Source organism: Centropristis striata, chromosome 21 (assembly GCF_030273125.1).
Source record: "Centropristis striata isolate RG_2023a ecotype Rhode Island chromosome 21, C.striata_1.0, whole genome shotgun sequence".
Taxonomy (NCBI): Eukaryota; Metazoa; Chordata; class Actinopteri; order Perciformes; family Serranidae; genus Centropristis; species Centropristis striata.
Window position 1 is genome coordinate 24,576,504 of NC_081537.1, and position 19,951 is coordinate 24,596,454.

A 19,951-nucleotide genomic window follows, 5' to 3' on the forward strand; every position below is an offset into this window, starting at 1 on the left:
ACACTGTTCACTTTATATTTAGATAACACACTCATTGGACCAGCTTTCTAAACGTTTTATTCGATAGATTTTACTTAAACTTTAGACTCATGTTAATAACTTTCCTCAACACAAAGATACTAAAGTTTACAAAGTAACAAACACATTTATGATTCTGTTGTCTGGAAGTAAATACTATGGTTTGTGGTTATTTTCATATTTTATGGTCAAAACCAAAAGATGATTCATTTACAATGATACTAAAAATAAGAAAGCAGCAAATCGTCACGTGAGAAGCTGTAAGAACAATTTATTAGGCAGTTTTGCTTGATAATTTCCCTCAAAAATATGTTTGGATTTGAATACATTTTGATTTGAATTTTTTGACAGTTTTCACAAGTCAGTTGAAATGAGTGGAACAGACAGCTATCATCTGTGGTGGAGGTATCGGTGTTTTTGGCCACTAGCTTTGTATATGTGCGTGTCGGTGTGAGAGGCATCATTAAATTTGAGTTGCTTACAATGGATGTAGACAAAGTTTTTGCTTCTTCTTGCCTTTGACCTCAATGAATTTGAAGTAGTCCTTATATCTTGAAAATGCAAACTTTTCATGCCCATTTCTGCTGCTTCATCAGAGGCCGTTATTTTAAACGGTGTTATTCCAAACGCTGCTGTTTTGTGATCTTAAACTGAAATCTTTCTGTCTGGGTGTCCAGGAGCAGGTGGAGGCGGCGAGGAAGGGTCTGGACCAGGCGAAGGAGGAGGGTCTGAAGCTGCACGCCTCCTCCGACGAAGACGACGACGACTTCCTGTCAACGCCGGCGTCCGTGGAGCCCGCCCAGCCGGCCCGCCGCGGCCGCAAACCCAAAGACAAGGAGAAGGTGGTGACCTCGACCAGGACCAGCGGCCGGCTGCGCGGCGCCTCTCCCGACACCGAGCCGGAGCCCGCCGCCCCCCGAGAAGTGCCTGAGAGACCGCGCTGTGGGCTGAGAGGACGAGCGGCCGCCAAAGACTCCGTGTCCCCCCCCTCGTCCCACCACAAGACCTCCTCCTCATCCACCAGGACCCAAGACTCCTCCAGGTCTACAAAAGCTTCGTCTCCTGCCAGAGATCACCAGAAAACCAGGACTCTGCCGAACCGGGGCCACCCCAGTCCAGTGCCTTCCCCGCCGACCGCCTCGCCTCCTGCAGGGAGACCGCCGTGTGAGACCTCCAGATCCTGCAGAGACGAGCAGGAGGGCGAGAACGAGGTATCCGAGTCCTTGCTGGAGTCCGGCTGCCCAGACCACCAGGTGAAGGACGAGGACTCCAAAGACCACATGTCCCCGCCCTCCACCAGCTCCAGGTCGCCTCGTAAGCGCCAGTCAGCGGACGGGGAGGTCCTGCGGGGGCTGGTGGAGGACTCGCCGTCCGCCAAAGTCCTGCGGAAGCTGCCGGGGCGGCTGGTGACCGTGGTGGAGGAGAAAGAGCCGAGGAGGAGGCGGCGGCGAGGCAGCGGCACGGGGGGCGGAGCTTCTTCAGAAGAGGCGACGGTGGAGGAGAACACAACCGGGCTCACGGAGGAACCGAACAAAGACAACAACATGTCCCCAAGCCCCGACAGCAAAACTAAAGTCATCAAATCCCCCCAGGACCAGGACTCCACCCCGAGCCCGCCAGTACAGCTGCCGCCGGTCCGGAGCTACCCGCCGTACTCGCCACCACATCTGGCGTCTCCGGACATGCCCGTGCTGAGGAATCTCCCCGTCCGGCGCCGGCTGGAAACCGAGTCTCGCATGGCGGCTCAGCTGGGGGAGCAGCAGCAGCTCCTGGGCCGAGGACGAGGATCCAACCAGTCCAGGAAGACAGACAAAGACGCCACGTCACCGGAGAACTCTCTTGGCGCACCTCTGAAGAGAAAGCGGGGCCGGCCCCCGAAGACTCCCCTGAGGCTACCGGAGAGCGATAACACCTTGGTGGTACCTTCGCCACAGCCCACCTCGCCTACTGAAGAAGGGAACCCGCCTCTGTCCCCGAAACGTAAGAGGGGACGTCCTCGGAAAGACTCCACCACCACGCCAGAGACCATTGGCGAGGAGCAGGACTCTAAAAACGAGCCGGCCAACAGCAACACGTCTGGTGAAGCAAAAACTGATGCTAGCTCAGAGCCGACTAACCCGGAGACGCCTGCAGCTGCTGTCACTACAAATCAGGACTCCCAGAGCACCAAACCTGAGGAGACAGACACTACGACTGCTCCACCTCCAGCTCCAGCAGCAGATATTCCTTCCACGCCTGCTGCAGCTTCAGTCGCTGCTCCTGCACCCTCTGCTGCAGCCCCGTCTGTCAGCTCAGCTCCAGCTCCTCCCCAGCTGTCCTCTGCATCCTTTGCCACACTTTCTGCAACCCCTGTGACCACACCTCCACCTGCCAGCACCATCACATCACCTCCTCAAAGTGTGAAATTTCCACTCGTGGTTTCCTCTGCTACAGTTCCTGCAGAGCCAAAACCTTCTACAACTGTGAAAACTACTGGACCAGAGTCTGCCAAAGCCACCACACCTCCCCCTCCGGCTGCTCCCACTCCATCTCCATCATCTGTTGCACCAGTCCCCACCACTATAACCACCACAGCTGCATCACAGACAGTCAGTGTTACACCAGCAGTCACCACTACAGTGAGATCAGTCACAACTACAACCTCTGCTGTGAAGAACTTGCAGGAAGCATCAACACTTTTATCTACCATTTCTACTCCAGCTGCTGTACCCTCCACACCTCCCATAGCCTCCAGCCCAGCTCCTCTAACTTCAGTCTCAGCTCCCATACCCTCCACAGCTCCCATAGCCTCCAGCCCAGCTCCTTTAGCTTCAATCTCAGCTCCTGTACCCTCAACACCTCCCAAAGCCTCCAGCCCAGCTCCTCAAGCTTCAATCTCAGCTCCCGTACCCTCCACAGCTCCCATAACCTCCAGCCCAGCTCCTCGAGCTTCAATCTCAGCTCCCGTACCCTCCACAGCTGCTGCAACCTCTGCTCCAGCTCCTCTAACTTCAACCCTCGCTCCCATAACCTCCCTAGCTCCCGCAACTCCCACCCCAGCTCCTCTAGCCTCTCCTCCAGCTCCTGTGACCTCCACTGCTGCACCTGTAACCTCTCCTCTAGCTGCCACCCAGAAGGTTTCAGCTGCATCTTCACCGAAACCTCCCCCAACATGTTCCCCTTCTACAGCTCCAACTATGACAACAACAACAACAGTAAAAACAGTCCAAACAAATCCATCGAACTCAGCAAGTCTGAGCCCAGTCCCCTCTGCAGGTCCTTCTGCAACAGCATCAGTAAAAACAGTCTCATCATCTGCTGCAAATACAGCTCCACCTTCTTCTTCTTCTTCTCATGCACGGACTAATGTGACACCGACCAAAGTCCTGACAAAACCAGCCTCACCTTCAGCAGCTCCAGCGTCTGCTCCGGTGGTTGGCTCCTCCTCTACAAAACCTCCTGCAACACCAACCCCTAGATGCACTCCTCCTCTTGCAGCTGCAACGCCTGCTAGTGTAACTCCTGCTGCCTCTGCAAAGACGGTTACAGTGACTCCATCACCCCCGACTGAGAAAGTCCAAGTGCCGCCTCCTGTAGCAGCAGCATCCCCTTCTAAAGAACACACAGCGACCCCCCCTGCTGCACCTGCAGAACAGACTGTCAAGATCTCACCTCCAGTAGCAGTTTCCACAGGTGCTGCAGCAGCTCCAGCAGCTGCACCGCCCACAGAAAAGTCAGTTAAAGTTGCCCCCCAAGAATGCACGACTGCAGCAGCCTCAGTGTCAGCAGCAGCAGCATTCCCCTCTGTGTCCACCACGCAAACAGCTGCAGCTTTTCCCCTGCAGGTGCAGAGCTCTGACGTGCCCACGTCGGCCCAGACAGAGACCTCGCCACGCCCACAAACATCTTCTCCTTCTCCTGTTTCAGCTGAGAAGCAATCTGCAGATCAGACGAAGAAAGCATCCGAAAGTGACCCAGACAGGGTGACAGACATGGATGTAGAGGCTGGAGCCAAGACGAGCGAGAAGGAGGAGGAGAAAAAGGAGGACATGCATCAGGCTAAAAAGAGAAAGGTGGAGAGTTCCTCTGAGACCAAAGAGTCTGGAGCGCAGAGAGAAGAAACCAAGCAGCAGGAGGTGGACAAAGCTCCTGAAGACGAGAAAACTCCCATCCAGAAAAGACCTCTGAGTCGATCGAGCAGCCAGGACTCCACCCGCTCCTCCTCGCCATCCTCCGGCTGCTCCACGTCCACGCTCACTCGCCATGCTCACCACAAGAGGACGTACGAGAACAGACACCCGGCCAAGAAGAGACGCATGGACGTGACTTCAGAAACGGGACAGGAGGAGACAAACACGGAGGGCGGGGCCAAGGAAGGAGACGAGGAGGAGCTCACCTCCGCCGCCTCCCGGGGACGACGGTCCCGGTCATCCTCCTCCTCCTCGGACTCTGACACCAGCGAGAGCAGGAAGGAGCGCCGGCTGACCCGCTCCTCCAAACACAAGCTGCAGGACCAGGAGAGGGAGAAGGGGAGCAGCCGGGAGGGGAAGAAACCGGCACGCAGCTCCGACAGACACACTTCAAACAACGCCAACGCCTCCACCGGAGGAGAGTCCGGCAGCGACACGTCGTCTGTCCGGACCACCAGGAAGTCTGCAGGATCTCAGCCGCCACCGGAGAGTAAAGCTCAGACCAACAGCGCGCCGCCGGAGCCCGAGGTTCTGGGGAAGAGATGCTCAGCGCTCAACGCAGCGGCAAAGCTTCTAGCGATGAAAGGCAGGGTGGACACCCCGGGGCACATGAGGAGAGACTCGGGGGCTAAAGCCGCCGCGACTTCTGACAAGAACCAGAAGTCTAAGAGTAAAAGCGTGCCCGCCTCCCCTCAGAGCAACTCTGTGACTAATAATAAAAGCAGCGGCAGCAGTAAACCCTCGCCGCCCAACCAGACAAGCCGGCCTCCGTCCCGCTCCACCAGACAGTGCCCCGGCTCTCTGGTCCCGCCCCTGGAGGTGGAGTACAAGAGGACTAAAGCGGAGGAGAAGAGGAGAAGCGGGGGGAAAGAAGGCGGTGAGGCGGAGGCTCAGCCGTCGTCCCGGGGCCACAGCGCCTGCAGCAGCATGAGCAGCGACGGCGAGGGAGAGGGGGGCGGCGGCGGTGGCGGGCGCAGCAGCCGGAGCCGCAGCAGCAGCAGCAACAGCAGCCAGCGAACCCGCAGCATCAGCTCGCAGAACACGGAGCGCCGCGAGTCCCGCGCCGCCTCCTCCGGCAGCGAGCGGGACCGCAGCTCGGAGAGCAGCCGGAGGAGCCAGAGCCGCTCCCAGAAGCTCCCGCAGGAGGCGCCCGGCGGCTCGGGGGCAGCGGAGGGCACGCCGGACAGGGTGCTGCGCAGTGTGGCCGCACTCGCCGCCGTGCAGGCCCGCTCGCCTGCCGCCAGCACCCGCTCCTCCTCCGGACAGCACCGACACAACAAGACATGATCGCAGTGCCAAAAGGGAAAACGAGAGCGTGTCGCGACCTCCGACAGGCTGCTGCTCTGTGACGGGGGGACGGAGTGAGACTGCACGAGCCTCAGAGACCTCCTGCTGCTGCACGGCCCCCCTTTACTGGAGCTGGTCCTCCCGCCAGCTCAGCCACCGTCAGCTGGGGGAAGGCTCAGGGACGCCGGACTGAGAGTAAAAAATTAAAAAAGAGACAGAGAGAGGGGGGGGGGGGCAGTGGATAAATTGACCACTGAAGGGGACAACAGGTGCAGTTGTTAGTTCACATTATGTACTGTAATCATTTAAGACTGGAACACTCAGATTTGATGTGTTACTGGGAGGACACGGCGCCCCCTACAGGGCCGGTAATGAAACGTCATCTGTGTGACATTAAACCTTACGAGTGACCAGTTGTATTGTAAGTTGGAGGTTTTAGAGCGTTTGGTTTCATCAGCTGTCTATTCTGACTATTGTTTCTCTGTAGTCAGTGGATAAGTTATGCATATTTTATGATTTCTTCCAGGGTATTATAGGAAGAGAGTCGCTGTGACCGTCGCTGCACTATGCTGGAGCTCGTCTTTTTGCTTGGGCCCCTCCTTTTTTTTTTTTTTTTCGTCACGTCAAGTTTTTTCTGTTCATTGGATTAATAATTTTTTTTAAAAAGAAAAATCCAGCCTTGCATTTCTCATTTTGCACATCTGATCTTGTGGCCCTGGGCTTCTTCTTCTCTCAGTACATTCATTGTGGTGTAGTTATTCAGTTTTTACATCAACTTCAGTCAAGTTTTTTGGTTCCCGGTACCTCACGATGTATCTCTGCAGTTTGGAAAATGTATTAAAAATGGTCTTTTTCGCTCCCAAACACAAACCCAGAGCTGCAAAAATCTTTTCTTTTCTTCCCAGAGGCAGTTTCTAGTCACTCGGTCCACTCTGTCATGTATTTATATGGAAAGTAAATGAAATTAAAGAGTGCCTCTTTGGCCAAATGGGTTTGAACCTGAGATTGCCTTGTGAAGCAGCTGAAGCAGGGGTGTCAAGCTTCTCTCCTTATTTAAAAAAAAAAAAAAGCCAAACAAATTTTTAAAAAAACCCCGGAGATCATCAGAAGAGCACCCCGAGCATCAGAGCTACCAAATTAATGTTTTATTATTTTTCACCAGACTTTGTTTCTCTGTCACCGTCACTTCATCGCTTCGTTCATGTAAAGAAAAAAAAAACTACTTGGACAAAATATGTGAATAAAATTACTGGTACAGTTCCAGATGACTGTAAATTGTCGATTTCCTTTCGGACGAGTCGGAGATGTTCAGAGGGGGGGTTGGGGGGAGGGGGGGTAGTTTATGGTGATGGTCTTATTTCTTTGATTTGTCTCTTCTTCTTCATTTGTTGCATTCCTTTGATCCCTTGTAATTCCACATTGTTTTACTTGAAAAATTAAGACAATTACAGTTGAATAAAAAGACCAAAAATTAGTTTCATTTTCTCTTTGTGTTAAAGGTTTTCTTTGATCTTTGGTCCTTGTTCGTGTTGCACTTTGGGTTTTTTTTAACCCTGTTTTCCAGGTTTTTGTGTCTAATGGGAGCAACTTTTGGAAATTGATTTTAATTGAGTTTTTGTCCACTGAAAGTTCCTCTGTCTCGCTCAAGGAGAAATCTTGTTCTGAAATCTTACGTGGCCTCTCCCACGATGTCGAAATACAACAAATATTTAGGCATTACATTGAAAATATTTGAGCTACTCTTACTATAATCTGTACGCTTAATTATTCTCGCATTTCCACCACTGTCTTACACCCAAACAAGTCGGCTCCCACAAGATTTCTGAGCAAGATTTCTCCTCGAGCGAAGACCAGATGAAGCAAAATTCATGGAGAAACGTTTCATTTCTCTGCAGGGTTCTTCACATAATGTTGCCAGATGCTTATTATAAAAATCTGAGCCTGTCTGTGACAAAAACAAACACTTAAGTTGATGTAAACAATTGATTAATTGCCTCAAATTAATTAATTTCAGCCTGTTTTGAAGCAGCAGTTTGATGTCTCTTAGTCACTTAAAAACCTGGAAAAGCAGGGTTCTAGTTGAAAACAAATGAAGTTTCCTTTGAATTACTTACTGTAAACAAATACTTTGAGGTTGTGAAATGGCAAAAAAATACTTTATTTCAACAGTCTAACAGCTGCTCCAACACAATAACTTCTCCTTAGCAAAACCCAGATGAAGCAAAAAGTACAGAGAAACATTACATTTCTCTGCAGTTCTTTCCATAATGTTATCAGACACTTATAATAAAAATCTGAGCCTGTCTGGAGAAAAACAAACACTTTTAATTGAAAAACTTTCACAGTACGCAATTTCCTCAAATGTTTAGATTGCAGCCTGTTCTGCAGCTGCAGAGTTCTAGTTGTAAACAAAAAAGTACACATTTAAATACTTCCTTTAAAAAAAGACTTCAAAGGTGTAAATATGTTTTTTTTAAAAAGAGAGATTTCTACAGACTAACAGCTAATGTCTGTACTCAAGTGTGAGTTTAAAAAAATACTTTCTTTCTTTTCTTTCTTTCTTCTTCTAACATTCTTAATCGAGACTAACAAAAAGACTGGGTCAGGCAAAAAGGAGAAATGTTTTTTATTTCCCTGTCGGGTCCTTTCCATTATGTTGTCACACATACAACAATCTGAGCAGTCAGCGGTAAAAACAAACTATAGTGAATGTAAACAATGTCCTCAAATTATTAAATTACATCCTGTTCTGCAGCTGCAGTGTGATGTCCCATTAGTCACTTAAAAACCTGGAAAAACAGGGTTCTAGTTGTAAACAAATTAAGTTGAAATACAAATACTTTGAAGGTGAAAAAAATATACTTTATTTCAACCGTCTAACAGCTTATGTCTTTACTCCAACATGAACTATTCCCGTCATGTTTCCACTGCTGTCCTGCATGCAGTTTCCTCAAATGATCACATTGCATCCTGTTCTGAGTGATGTCACAATTAGTTACTTAAAAACCTGAAAAAAACAGGGTTGTAGTTGTAAACTTATAGTTTCCTTTACTATTACTTACTGCAAATAAATACTTTGAAGGTGTGAAAATGCAAAAAAAAAATACTTAATTGCAACTGTAACATCTGATGTCTGAACTCCAACACAATAACAAAGACTTATGCTTAAAAAAATACTTATAACAGCTAATGTCTGGTTTTATGAAGCAGTTTTAGACTAAAGTCAAATAACTTTAAACCAAATCCAGAATTTGAAGCCTAAATTAAATCTGAACTGTGACTCTAAAGGAATGTGGAAAAAATGAAGCTTTCAGAATTAATTTATACCCACAGTAAATGCAAACTGACAGTTTATTCTATCAGCTGTTTATTAGGGATGTGAAGTGTCATGATACATTAGACAAAGTTGATATTTGCTAAAGAAAGTCGACTAAAAACGTGCAGACTGAATCGTTTAATTTCAACAATGCAAGATGTTGATTTACATTCAGTTCTTGTAGATAAAATCAAGAATTCAGTCAGGTAAAAAAAATAAAAATAAATCAACTTTCAACACCTTGTACAAACCAAATATGTGAGAAATAAACAGTTAATGACACCAGACAGACAGAATAATAGACCGTGGCAGTATTTTATTTAAAAACAAATCTATATTAAAATACACGAGTGATGCAAACAGCCGTAATATTAGAGTCTCCGCTCTTTAAACCAACAGGTTTTATTTTTCTTTACAGATTCGTCACATTGTGGAGCACAGCAGGAACCATTTGTCTCTTTAAAGGATTTCTTTGCAGAATTAAACTAAAAAAAAACACGATCACGATGTGACAAACAGGTGAAGGAAAATAAAGGACTAAAACCACTCGTCCCTTCTTAATGTTAACGTCACAGAGAAGAAACCATAAATACAAACTGGCAACACAAATAGAACCTTTTATTCTGCGCTCAGTAAAAAGGTCGGGGCTCACAAAAAAACAAAAAATCTGTATTTACACTTGTTACATGTAGGCAGTTTGAAACTTTCAAGTTTTAAAAATCATAAAGATGTCAGCCAGCCATACAGGTTATATATGTACAATTATATTAGTCTATTTGCCTATAAAAGAAAAAAATCTCTACTCTATTAAAACTGTTATTTACGCCTCAAAACGCACAGTTTCCTGAGTACAGTAAGATCAGTTCCAATACTGCGTTGTGCTTTCCTCAAGGCCACTTAGTTCCTCTTTTGTTCTTTTTTCAATTTTTTTTGGACTGTAGGAGGGCGGGACGTTAATGTAACAGCTCACAAACCATCCTGGGGTTTGTGACGGGGAACAGCAGCACCAGCAGAGAGATTGTAGTTGATTGTGAGTTAAAAAGCATTAAAATAAAAATAAAAAAGGCCCGTTAGAGGACAGGAGACAGGCGGAGGTTAGAGGAGGAGCAGTAACGTGTAATGAGACTGAAGCAGAGGGACAATGACTGACAGGTCACCTGTTCATCCTGCGGGCTGAAATTATTTACATGAAAGTTTTTACAGAGTCGACTCTTCAGGTCCCGAAGGCGCTCACCAGAGAGATGATGAGGATGAGCAGCACGATGGCCAGACAGACCGCCATCCACACCTTCTTCTGCAGCAGAGAGACCAAGAAAGAGGCGTTTATATTAATAAATATAAATGAGAAACATCAGTCAGGAGCAACTAAACATCTGATCAGAGCAGGACAGAAACACTGAGGAATCCATGGAAAAACTTTAAATATACACTCCCGGTCAAAAGTTTTAGAACACCCCAGTTTTTCCAGTTTTTTATTGAAATCCAAGCAGTTGAAGTCAAATGAACAGCTTGAAATGGTACAAAGGTAAGTGGTGAACTGCCAGAGGTAAATAAAAAAAAAGGTAAGCTTAACCAAAACTGAAAAATAATGTACATTTCAGAATTATACAAGTAGGCCTTTTTCAGGGAACAAGAAGTGGGCTAACAATTTACCTCTATGGAGTCTTGGGCTATTTTGTCTATTTTTGAATTCTTTTCATGTCTTTTTAAGTCATTTTGTGTCTTTTTTTGGTCATTTTGTGTCTTTTGGTGTCTTTTTTTGTCATTTTGTGTCTTTTTTTGGTCATTTTGTGTCTTTTTTTAGTCCTTTAGTCCAACATAAAATGTGATTTTGAATCTTTTTTTTTACTTTCAAAACACTATCATGCTGAATAAAGAATTTTAAATGTTGCAAATGTGCATTCATTTCAGAGTACACTGAGACATTACACTGCATAATTTTCAATTAAATTCTGGAAAAGTTGGTGTGTTCTAAAACTTTTGTGTATATTTTGAAAAAAACATGTTAATTTTGAACTTTTATATATAAAAAATGAATTAAAATGACTTTTATTTATTTTCTAAATGTCACATTTCTTTTTTATTATATTTTTATAAAAGGTAAATTAATGTATTACAAATATTAACCATACTTTTTTCCCCGGATTATTCAATTGCTTGATAGCTGTTATTTTTTGTTGTTGGTCTATTTACCAGCTTTTCAGATGTTATTTTTAAAAAATCAATATTGAGTTAACATTCCATAACTCAAGAAATCCATGTAAATAAAATTCAAAATATAAATGAAAAAAACATTTTAATTTACAACTTTAATATGTAAAAATAAATTGAAAGGACTACTTTTTTTTTAATGTATTTTCGAATGTCACATTTATTTACCAGCCTTTAAAAAAAAGAAAATGTATTACAAATATTAACCACTTTTTTTTTCTTACAGGATAATTCAATTGCTGTTTATTTCACTTTTTATTTACCAGCTTTTTAAATGTTGTTTATTCATATTTACATTTATTTATATTTTTAAATATTTATTGCTTCATTAAATTTCATGTGAGAGCCATATTTATTTAATGGACATTTTTTTTTATTTAATATTGACTTTTATAGCAATCCATACAAAACAAAAATAACATATTATATATAAATAATAAATACAAATATATAATCAGATTTTAACCCTATTTTTAACTCTATTATGTTTAAAAAAATGCTTAAAGGAATGTTTGTTTTATTTTTTATTATTTTTCTCAGTGTCAAAAAGCAATAAATGAATAAATAAACAAATAAAACCTTACCTAAATAAAAGTTAATGATTTAAAATAAAAAATGCAGTATCCCTGCAGTGTTAAAGATGTAATTTTGTACCTTGCGTGCTTTCTGCTGGTACGTGACGGCTTTCTTTGTGTTTTCTTTTGCTTTCTCCACGTAGTTGGTCGACATGTTGATGTTGGCTTCGATGCGGTTCACCATCTCTCCCTGCAGGAGCAGAAACACAGTCAGACTCTCCATCAGACAGAACACAGAGACTCAAAGTCAAGGATCCTTCCTTGGTGGGATCCTTCCTTCAGAGTCGGGTCCTCCAGAGACGAGGCCAGAGTCCTTCCTTTCACTGTAATACCGCTCAAATGGAGCAGCCTTCAGTGTGCAGGTGTGCATCATTGCGTAATTGGAAGTCCTGCTTAAATTCAGCGCTGCAGTTTAAAAAAAGTTATTTATAAATAACAGTAAAGGATTATAGCGGACTTTCGGTCTCTGTAAACACAATAAACAAATGTATAATTTTCTGAATGGCATAGCTAAATATACTTTGCACATAGTACATCATCATCTGATGCATATAAATTAATTAACAATAACTTTAGCGACTGAGACGGCATTAATTAACTTAACCGGCAATGTATCAAGATGACGTTTATTATCTTTAGCTAAATATTCTGCCATTTGTTTATGCATATGTTTTTGCTTGACTCAAGTTTTGTAAGTTATGTGATAACATTCAGTGTAAACTGAAAATACTTATACATTTAAATGCATATTGCGCCGTCGGCGTTGCTGTTTCTACGCTTGCCATTTCTAAGTCTCTCGAAAGACCGCTGTGTGCAAAGCATTATGGGTAGTCGGGGTGCACACAGGATACACACATGCATCCTTGGAATTTGGGCAAAAGAAGGACTCTGTCCTCTGGAGGATCCTCAACACTGGGACAGTCCTTCAGCTGTTGATGACGTAGAATCCTTCAAATTCAGCCCTTTGAGGATCCTTGACACTGGGACACAATGTCTCCGTCCCCCCGAGGTCTCACCTGAGCCTCCACCTCCATGGCCAGGTACTGGAACATGTCGTGCAGGTCTCTGATGCTCCGCTCCAACTTCAGGATCTCGTCGTGCCGCGACTCGATCTCGTTCAGCGCCTGCTTCGTCGCCTGAGCGTCACTCAGGATCTGAACGCGGCGGGAGGAAAGGTTTTTATTTTTATTAGCTGCGTTTATTTAACAAGAGAATAAACTTCCAGCAGGCGGGAGGTCAGATTAAAGTGAGACACTACAGGCGGAAACTCTGAGGGCTGCTTTACTCCAGAACATGTTTTCTTTCAAGTTCAATGTTCAAGGAATCTTCCACGTCTCACACTCAATTATTAACTAGCAACTATTAACTGGCAACTTTATTAATTATTAGTTAGCAACAATAAAACATCCTCATAAAAGTCTTGTCGACATTAAAATGACAGAGTTAACGATAAAAAACCTGATGTGATTTTCTGTAGATGGTGTAAACATGTGGCCAATCTTTCTGATTACAGTAAATAAAATATCCAAAACAAACATTTAAGTGTATATTTTAGGTGTTTGTGACTATATTTTATAGATTTCTCGTCGTCAGAAAGCTCCACTCTCCTGTTTCACATCTTCTATATGAATTAGACTCAATATTTTGTCTTCAAATAGTAATTTCCATTATGAAAGTATAAAACCTATAAAGGCTGTTTTCTCAAAATGAGTTTTTTCTCATGAATCTCAACTTCAGCTCCACGTACAGTTTTATCCTGACTTTATGTAGTCATTCATACAACATTTTGTTCCAAAAAACAAGTGGAAATTGATTTTTTAAATGGTTGTTGACTTTGATTTGTGAAATGATAAAAGGAAAAATCATTCTAAAATATCATCAAAATAAAATTTGAAATTTGCTTTATCCAAAGTTCTGATTTATGCATATTTAAAGACTTCACGCCTCATTTGCATATCTAAACACAACATTTCAGAAAACTTAAATAAATAAATAATAAGTAAATAAACTGTGGAAGTTTCATGGTGAAATCTGTGAGATAAAATGACCCTGTTCACCTGCAGTGTCTCCCTCTAACTGCACATTAAAGCTACAGGACTGAATCACTAACAAGCTACTGAGACACTAAACACTGATCACTAGAGACTGCACACACTCTTCTCTCTTTTCTTACCAGAGCTGGTGTCCAGTCTGAGTGGTTAGAGACTCAACAGAGCAGATTCAGACACTTACAGTCACTATAGGAACAGTTTGTGTTGATGGAAACAGCTTGGCAGGGGACTGTTGTGATTTGTTTTGGTTTCAAACATTGGAGCGTACTCACGTTTTGTGTAAAAACGTCCGTCTGTCCGCTCTCCAGCATCTTATCCAGCTCCTCGTCCGCCACGTTGGTCCCAGCTGCAGAGAGACCAGAGTGTTAGAGTGTGTTGTTGTTGTTGTTGTTGTTGTTGTTGTTGTTGTTGTTGTTGTTGTTGTTGAACAAAAGAACCTGAAAATGTGTTTTTTCCTGAGTTGTCACTGAGCTCATTAAGATTAAAAAGACTATAATTAACAAGTTTAATATTTATAATCCTAATTAATCTGACTTTGTCTATAAAATACTGGAAATTAGTAAAAAAAAAAAAAAGTGCTTATCAGATTTTTTTTATATATTCATATTTACATTTCTTTAATTTAATATTCTTATTTATTTCATGGGCATATTTATTTTTTCAATATTGAGTTAAATGGCATTCCATATATTTGTATTTTAAATTATATATATTTGTATTATTATGTATATATTTATAACCAATGTAATAGTAAAATGTCTTAAAATGAGAAGTTATAATGTAAATTGTTTTTTAAGATTTATATATGTATATATATATATATTCATATTTACATTTTTTCTTTCATTTCATGGGTATATTTATTTATTTAATATTGAGTTAAATGTTAAATAAATATGTATAATATAATAAATATATACATTATTATACAAATATATTTATAATAAACGTAATAGTAAAAAATGTCTTAAAATGAGATGTTATAATATTAATTAGATAACAGTGTGTTATAAGCCTTTATTAATTTCAAATATTGTGATTAAAAAGTCTGGATGTGTCATTATGCATCAAATTCAGAATTCAGAGAATCAGTTTGACACTAAATATTCCAAAAATCTTTGTGTCAAAAAAAAGCAGAAGTAAATTAAAACAGTTTTTTTTCGGATAATGTCCCAATTTTCTTGGAAACAGGAAGTTTGAAGTGAAGCTGCAGCAGAAAGTGAAAGACGGAGATGACTGACAGTCACGAGACGAACTGAAGAGGAAGTGATGCGAGCGGGCGCCCACGCGCCCACGCGCCCCGGCCCGGTGGTACTCACTGATCTTGAGCTGCCTCTGGATCCGCTCCACGTTGCGGTCTCGGTACTGACCCTGGATGGTGTTACAGTGACCCATCAGCTCCACGAACTCCTTGGACAGAACGCCGTGCTGCAGGAAACAGGAAACTCTGTCACGTTAAATCACTTAACAAAATAAAAGCTCAGCTTTATGCAGCTGCAGATGATAACCAACCTGCGTTCGCTGCATCCGAGTGTTGATGGGGATGTATTTCCCATCATCCTCTCCTTTCTTCGGCTCAATACCTGCAGAAACAGAATTAATAACATAAGTCGAGCAAACAAAATAAAAAAATAAACTCTTGTTAACGGAGAACTCACTCTTCAGCTTCTTCTGAATCTGAGTCGCCAACGTTTTGATCTCGTCTCGAAGAGTCTGCAGCTCTTTCTTCATACCTGAACACAGACAACAAAATATCAGAATAATATTTATTAAGTAGGTTTCACATACATGGATTTTATTGTGGTAATCCTGAAGTTCCAAGTTTTTTTTATTTTCCACAATAATAAGACAAAAAAGAAAAGGATAAAGAACAACAAAAGGAAGGTGCAAGGTAGAGGCAAGAAACCCAAAAGGGCTTATGCAGGCCTCTACCTATATTGAAAATTCACATGTTAAATTAAAAACAAGTAACTATGAAATAGGAAAAAATAATAATTACCATAAAAATAAAGCAAAATTATAATAATAATTCTGTGCAAAAGAACAAAGTACTAAATATAAATAAGATTGAGGAAACAAATATTTTGAGTAAAAAAAAACAGCAGCATAAATAGAAAATATGAAAAATAGAAAAAGTCAACATACAAATAATGTACAAATATGGAGATATTTAAATGAGCAAACAGGATTGTGAATAACTTTTATAGCATCACTCACTTTCTAACATCCTGTTTGTTTTTAGGTAAAAGATAAATCAAAGAGAGCCGAACGCTTTCAAAGCTGACTCACGTTTGTGCTGTGAAATATTAATAATGACGGATTATTTCTTCTAATTTTTGTAATTTGTGTCATTCATTTGTAAAATTATCCTCCATCTGACTGTCCTCTTGTTGGTGACTTTAAGCTTCATTTTCTTTCCCTTCTCTGTATTTCCTTCAGTCTGAGTTCCTGTTTCCAGTCAAACATCAGCTGCTCGTTGTTGGTTTGTGGTTTTGCACTCAGGACGTCGTTTCGCTGCTGTTGTGGGTTATTTGGGGGTTTCCTTACAGTAGTTGGAAACTTCCTGACATGGGCATCCAAATTTAAGTTCAGATGTGATAAAAACAAAAACAAACAGCCAAGTTTCATGAATCTACATAGGATTTTCTTATTTTCCTATCACTGCTTTGTGTAAGAACAGAAATATGAGGAAAAATAGGAAGAAATCGATGCATGAGGCCAGATGTGAGACTCAGCGGTCAGAGATTCAGTAAAACAAACAGTTTACAGACTTTAACTGCGAGATAAGAATAAGATGCAGATTTTGTCAGTTTGTGAACCTTATTAATCAGCTTCACAAGTTAATTATTGTTCAATTAACAGGAAAATCTTCTCAATCATTTGGGTTTTTTTGTCCAGTTTCAAGTCCTCATCAGCCGGGTTCTGCACTTCCTCTGGAGTGACTGATGGATAATATATACACACTAGAGATTATATGTATATATATATTATTTGTACTCACTCTCCTCGGGCAGCGCCACGCCGAGAACCTTCTTCTGTTGGTTCTCGAGTTTGGAAACAGTCGCCCTGAGGTTCTGCAGACCCTCGTGGATCTCTTGCACCTGAGAGAGAAAAACAGTTTGTAGTTTACAGGCAGAAACACAGTGAACAGCTACATCTTTAGTTCATTATTCAATAAGTTTATCAACAGAAAATTACAGTTAATAACTTAACTCATCCAACGAGAAAAACTGCCAAATACACTCTGGTTCCAGGTTCTCAAATGCTGCTTTTCTCAATTTAATAAATAAATAATAATTTGTTAGTTTCAGGCTTAAGTGCATTATCTTCTGTAATAGCACATAACATGAAATATGCCTTTAAATCAGTAGATAATCTGCAGATTATTATCTCGATTAATTAATGAATCACGTCTGTAAAATGTCAGATATCAGTGAAAAATGTTCATAAACTCAAAGTGAAGTCTCTAATGTCCAACCAATGATCACAAACTGAAAGATATTCAGTCTACGGTCACAGAGGACGAAGAAAACTAACAAACTTTAAAAAACACTTATTTCTATTCACAACAGTCCAGCTGAAGGAGACTGAGATTAGAGATGTTGACAAAACACCTCACACAGGAGATCAACTCTCAGTTTAACAGACTCACATACTTTACTGAAGTTACTCACATATATACATTAAACTACAATGCTTAACGTTATACATTTAGAGGTCATTTGAAAAAAAAAAAATAGGTGGGGGAAATGCCATTTTTAAATTAATAAACCAAAACCATTTTGACAGATTTTTAATTAATTGCACAAGAGAAATAATTTTTCATTCATTTATAAGATATTTATATATTCCCTGGACTTCACCCAACAAATAAATGTTAGGAAGTCAGAATGGGGACTGTTGTTTTTTGAAAAAAGAAAAACTCTTCATATACTGTTGTTATTATTATTATTATTATTATTATTATTATTTTATATTTTATTATTGTCTTAATATTTCATTTTTTGGTATTTTTTTATTTTCACATATATATCCTAAATCTTTCACAGATTTATTGTTTTTTATGGCACTCTTCATAAAAATAAATAAATAAATAAGCTCTTCATATGGAAAAATAGAAGTCAGAAGTATGTAAAAATAGTGCAAACAGTGTATATTAAAGTACAGCATTAATAAGAATATTATTTAAAATATAAGAATCCAGTATTAATGCCACAGAAAAGCAGAATATTACAACTGGATTATTAGATTAAATTATTGTTAACAAACAAGACGCACTGCATTTAAAAACCAATTTCACTAAAACAATCATAATAACAAGAGTGTTACATGGATTGTAATAATAATAATAATAATAATAATAATAATAATAATAATAATAATACACTTAATTTATAAGTGCCTTCCTAACACTCAGGGACACTGTACAATAATTTTAACAAGACAAAACAGGGAATGAAAACAAGACACAAAAAAATAAAATAAAACAAAAGTGGGGTTACAGAAAAATCGTGGCAAAACAGTGGCAAAAAAATAAAATAAAAATAGAGACAATAAGAAGTAATCCCAGCTGATCTGTCACCTGCAGCTGAATTAATATAAATAAACTCAGAAAGTTTACCTTTTTAAAGAAGGCTTCATTCTCCTTCTCCTCTTTGGCTGAAGAGGTTCCCGGTTTGATCATGAGGGCTTTGGCCTCATCGTCTTCATCTGAAGCTTCTGCATTCTGCAGATGGACAGATAAATAATGGTAAAAAGCAGCTGATTCCATGTTTCAGGATAGAAACAGAGAGACGCCCTGCCCGGCCTGCAGAGCCTCAAGAAGGGCTGAACGGAAACTAGAAGGAACATTTCGCTAAAGTTAACATCCAGACACTCAAACAGCCCCATATTAATATTATAACCTCAGGTCTTGGGGAGTTCCCCCGCTGTAGTTGTCCCTGTGGAACCCTGAAGCTCAAACTCGTTACTCTGCTCTCTAAAGTTACTTGGCTAAGTTAGCAGGCTAGCTGGCTAATGCTAACGCTAGCTAGTTTACTTTGAAAAACTCACATTTCCTAATTCTTTCGTTCGATCCCGCATTTTTCAGGGCGGAGCGGCCGGTCAAGGGTCAGAAACGCTGCGACTCCGCGCCGAAGAGTGTTGAGTCGTTCCCAAGCAGAGAAATAAACTTTAATAAAGTGTAAACTTTGATCTGCTGTCATTCAACATGTAAACTACAGACAGACCATCTTCTTCTGCTGGACAGCTAAACAGTGACTGTCGACTCTTTAGCGCCACCCGCGGCCGCAGAGCGGAACTACATCAGGCAGATGTGGTAAGATTTAATATGATAGTTTCACTTTTATTTTTCTTTGGTCAACGATTTACAGACATTCATGTCAAATGAATGTCTGTAAATCGTAAAAATAAAAGTGAAACTATCATATTAAATCTTACCACATGCATTTGTTCAAACATGCTTATAATTATTATCGTATATTTTCTAATATATTTATAGTTTCATTTTATTTTCATTTTATTTATTCCTATATATTTTCAATTTTATTTTCTTGTTATATATATACACACATACATACATGCATACTACATACATACATACATACGTAAGTAGAGTAATTTATAAACAATGAATAGATAAATATATATTTCCAAAAATGAATAAATTGGTATGTATAGAAATAGAAAATAAATTGTATTTATAATATTCTAATATTCTCTTATTTATCTTAATTTATCTTTATCTTCAACTTATCACAATTGTTTAAGAAAAAATACTTTTGTTATTTTCTATTTTCCTCTTTTTTAAAAACTTTTTATTAACTAATTTATTCTCGTATTTATTTATTTTTCTTTATATTTACTCAACAATATTTTACAGTTTATTAATTTTTTTTTTTTAACATGGCATTTTTTTTCAATGTTTATTCCATATAGCTCTTGGACATCAGATCCATTGCCCATTGTCTTGCAGTTTTGTTTCCCTTTCGAAATGATGTGATGATTTTAAGTAAAAACCTGCAGATATTCACGCCTCCTGCAGGTTAAACAGAACTAAGAGAGCTCCATGAGTTTCTGTTTGACTCTACCAGCCACTAGATGTTTGGACTGCTTGAGCCGCTAGATGTCGCTGTTTGACTGTACAAACTGTCCAGCTGCAGAAAACATCTCATCCAGTGAAGCTGCAGCTCATTAAGACGAAGCTTTACTGTAGTTTAAAAATCTGTCATCAGGACTGAACGAGACAATGAAACCCCACCTGCATGAGCAATAAAACCTTTGTTGATAATTAACAGTTGCCTCATGAATATTCAAGTCTGCTGA

General features: G+C 40.9%; 2 protein-coding genes across 3 annotated transcripts in view; one reads left to right on the forward strand and one right to left on the reverse strand.

Moving 5' to 3' along the window:
* srcap (Snf2-related CREBBP activator protein) overlaps positions 1–6,749 on the forward strand; it is a 48,399-nt gene extending 41,650 nt beyond the window's left edge. For both annotated transcript variants that reach the window (XM_059324050.1, XM_059324051.1), the window contains one exon: positions 696–6,749. In XM_059324050.1, the coding sequence (XP_059180033.1) occupies positions 696–5,474 (4,779 nt within the window). In that variant the 3' untranslated portion in view covers positions 5,475–6,749. The remainder of the gene's footprint in view (positions 1–695) is intronic.
* Positions 6,750–8,909: 2,160 nt separating this feature from the next.
* Positions 8,910–18,888, reverse strand: stx4 (syntaxin 4). The gene is made up of 10 exons (XM_059325256.1): positions 18,680–18,888; positions 18,249–18,353; positions 16,629–16,728; positions 15,286–15,360; positions 15,140–15,210; positions 14,947–15,055; positions 13,900–13,973; positions 12,593–12,730; positions 11,656–11,766; positions 8,910–10,084 (listed from the first exon to the last, which is right to left on the reverse strand). The coding sequence occupies exons 1-10, from the start codon at positions 18,707–18,709 to the stop codon at positions 10,004–10,006; spliced, it is 894 nt and encodes a 297-aa protein (XP_059181239.1). The 5' UTR covers positions 18,710–18,888; the 3' UTR covers positions 8,910–10,003.
* Between the last annotated feature and the right edge of the window lie 1,063 nt (positions 18,889–19,951).